The sequence below is a fragment of the Cyprinodon variegatus genome, unplaced genomic scaffold (assembly GCF_000732505.1).
Source record: "Cyprinodon variegatus isolate N-32 unplaced genomic scaffold, C_variegatus-1.0 Scaffold1345, whole genome shotgun sequence".
Taxonomy (NCBI): Eukaryota; Metazoa; Chordata; class Actinopteri; order Cyprinodontiformes; family Cyprinodontidae; genus Cyprinodon; species Cyprinodon variegatus.
Window position 1 is genome coordinate 23,567 of NW_015151798.1, and position 1,476 is coordinate 25,042.

The 1,476-nt window shown below is 40.3% G+C and overlaps 1 protein-coding gene across 1 annotated transcript in view; it reads left to right on the forward strand.

Moving 5' to 3' along the window:
* LOC107102934 (synaptic vesicle glycoprotein 2A-like) overlaps nt 1–1,476 on the forward strand; it is a 38,108-nt gene that overhangs the window by 9,987 nt on the left and 26,645 nt on the right. The window contains exon 2 of the mRNA XM_015402401.1: nt 678–858. Coding sequence (XP_015257887.1) covers nt 678–858 — 181 coding nt within the window. The remainder of the gene's footprint in view (nt 1–677; nt 859–1,476) is intronic.

Genomic DNA, 1,476 nt, shown 5'->3' on the forward strand with positions numbered 1-1,476 from the left:
TACGGAAACCGCGGCAGACCAAACCAGATGAAAGTGCGCATCTCCATTATTTGAATGTCAGCAGACAGCAAGAAGCCTCCCAGATCTCCAGATGCATTTGAGATATCAAAAAGTACTCCAGAGTGTTGTTCAGCATGGGGGTGAGTAGAAAATGAAGGCTAATCATGTTTTGGGTGTACTATTCCTTTAATGGAGTAATATTTTGGGATCTCTACCAATATTTGGTAATAAAAGCATAATTTTATTTTTGAAACAAAACAAATACCAAAAACATAGTCCTCTTTGCTACACAGGTGGATGGAAGTGAAGCTTATTTTCGTCCAATTTGTATAAAACGCCTCACAAATCTTTAAGGCGCTGATTAATAAACTCATATTTTAACGTCCATCATAAGACAAGAGACGGACTTCTAAAGTTCTCCACAAACTCCTGCTTTTTTCTGAGGAATCTCCTACTGTTCTTCCAGTTTCATAATTTATGCAAATCTTTTTGGAATTCCATTAAGGTTTCCCAAGGAGGTCATTTAAAGCACATTAGAAATCTAATGAGAGTGAAAGTATGTTTTGTTGGAGAAGAATAATCTGTTATATGTCCTCGTCTTCATTATCTCTTCCAGTCATTTCTCTCTCTCTCTCATCTCTTACCGATCAGCTGACTTTTCCTACCTCCTCCCTCAGGTTTAATCGTGTACCTGGGGATGATGGTTGGAGCCTTCGTCTGGGGCGGCCTGGCTGATCGGATCGGTCGGAGACAGACGCTCCTCATTTCGCTCTCTATAAACAGCGTGTTCGCCTTCTTCTCATCCTTCGTCCAGGGCTACAGCTCCTTCCTTTTCTGCCGTTTGGCCTCTGGTGTTGGGTAAGCAGGCAGATGAGTCATATAAGGAGTCACAGCCGCTGATGCAGAAACAGGAGATGATTTAATTTGAGTTGAAGTGCCAAAAATCACAAAACAGATGCTGCTGAAAAACATTTAATTTGTTTTATTTACTTGATTATCAAGTAAAGATGGATGGAGATTTGTAAGAATTCATTTGTCAGAACTAATGAACTAACAGAACATATTTTGTAGTGCACAGTGTGTTTTCTTTTTACAAAATAGGCTTTATTTAAGTTTTGACTGAAAAATATCTGAGGGCAGAGACGCTTTCGAGAGCGCAGCCGTCACCAAGCGTGGCCGCTTGATAAAAAATCGTGCAAGCCGTGAGATCCGAGCCCGATCCTGAGCGCACCTGGGAGCACCTAGCGCATGCAGAAGGCAATTTTCTCCTCTCGAAGTGGAAGTTTCTCGCACATTTGTGATTTTATTGTGCGATGGTAGATAGCCATGTGCAGAAGTGGTTTAACATACACGAAAGTCTGTTTATTTTGCTTGTGGGCATTTTGAAATAATTGTTACGCCACACAAATGTAACATAATGCACTAACAAATGCTAAAACAGAAAAAAGAAATTTTTACAAAGCGCTCTGAAATAAT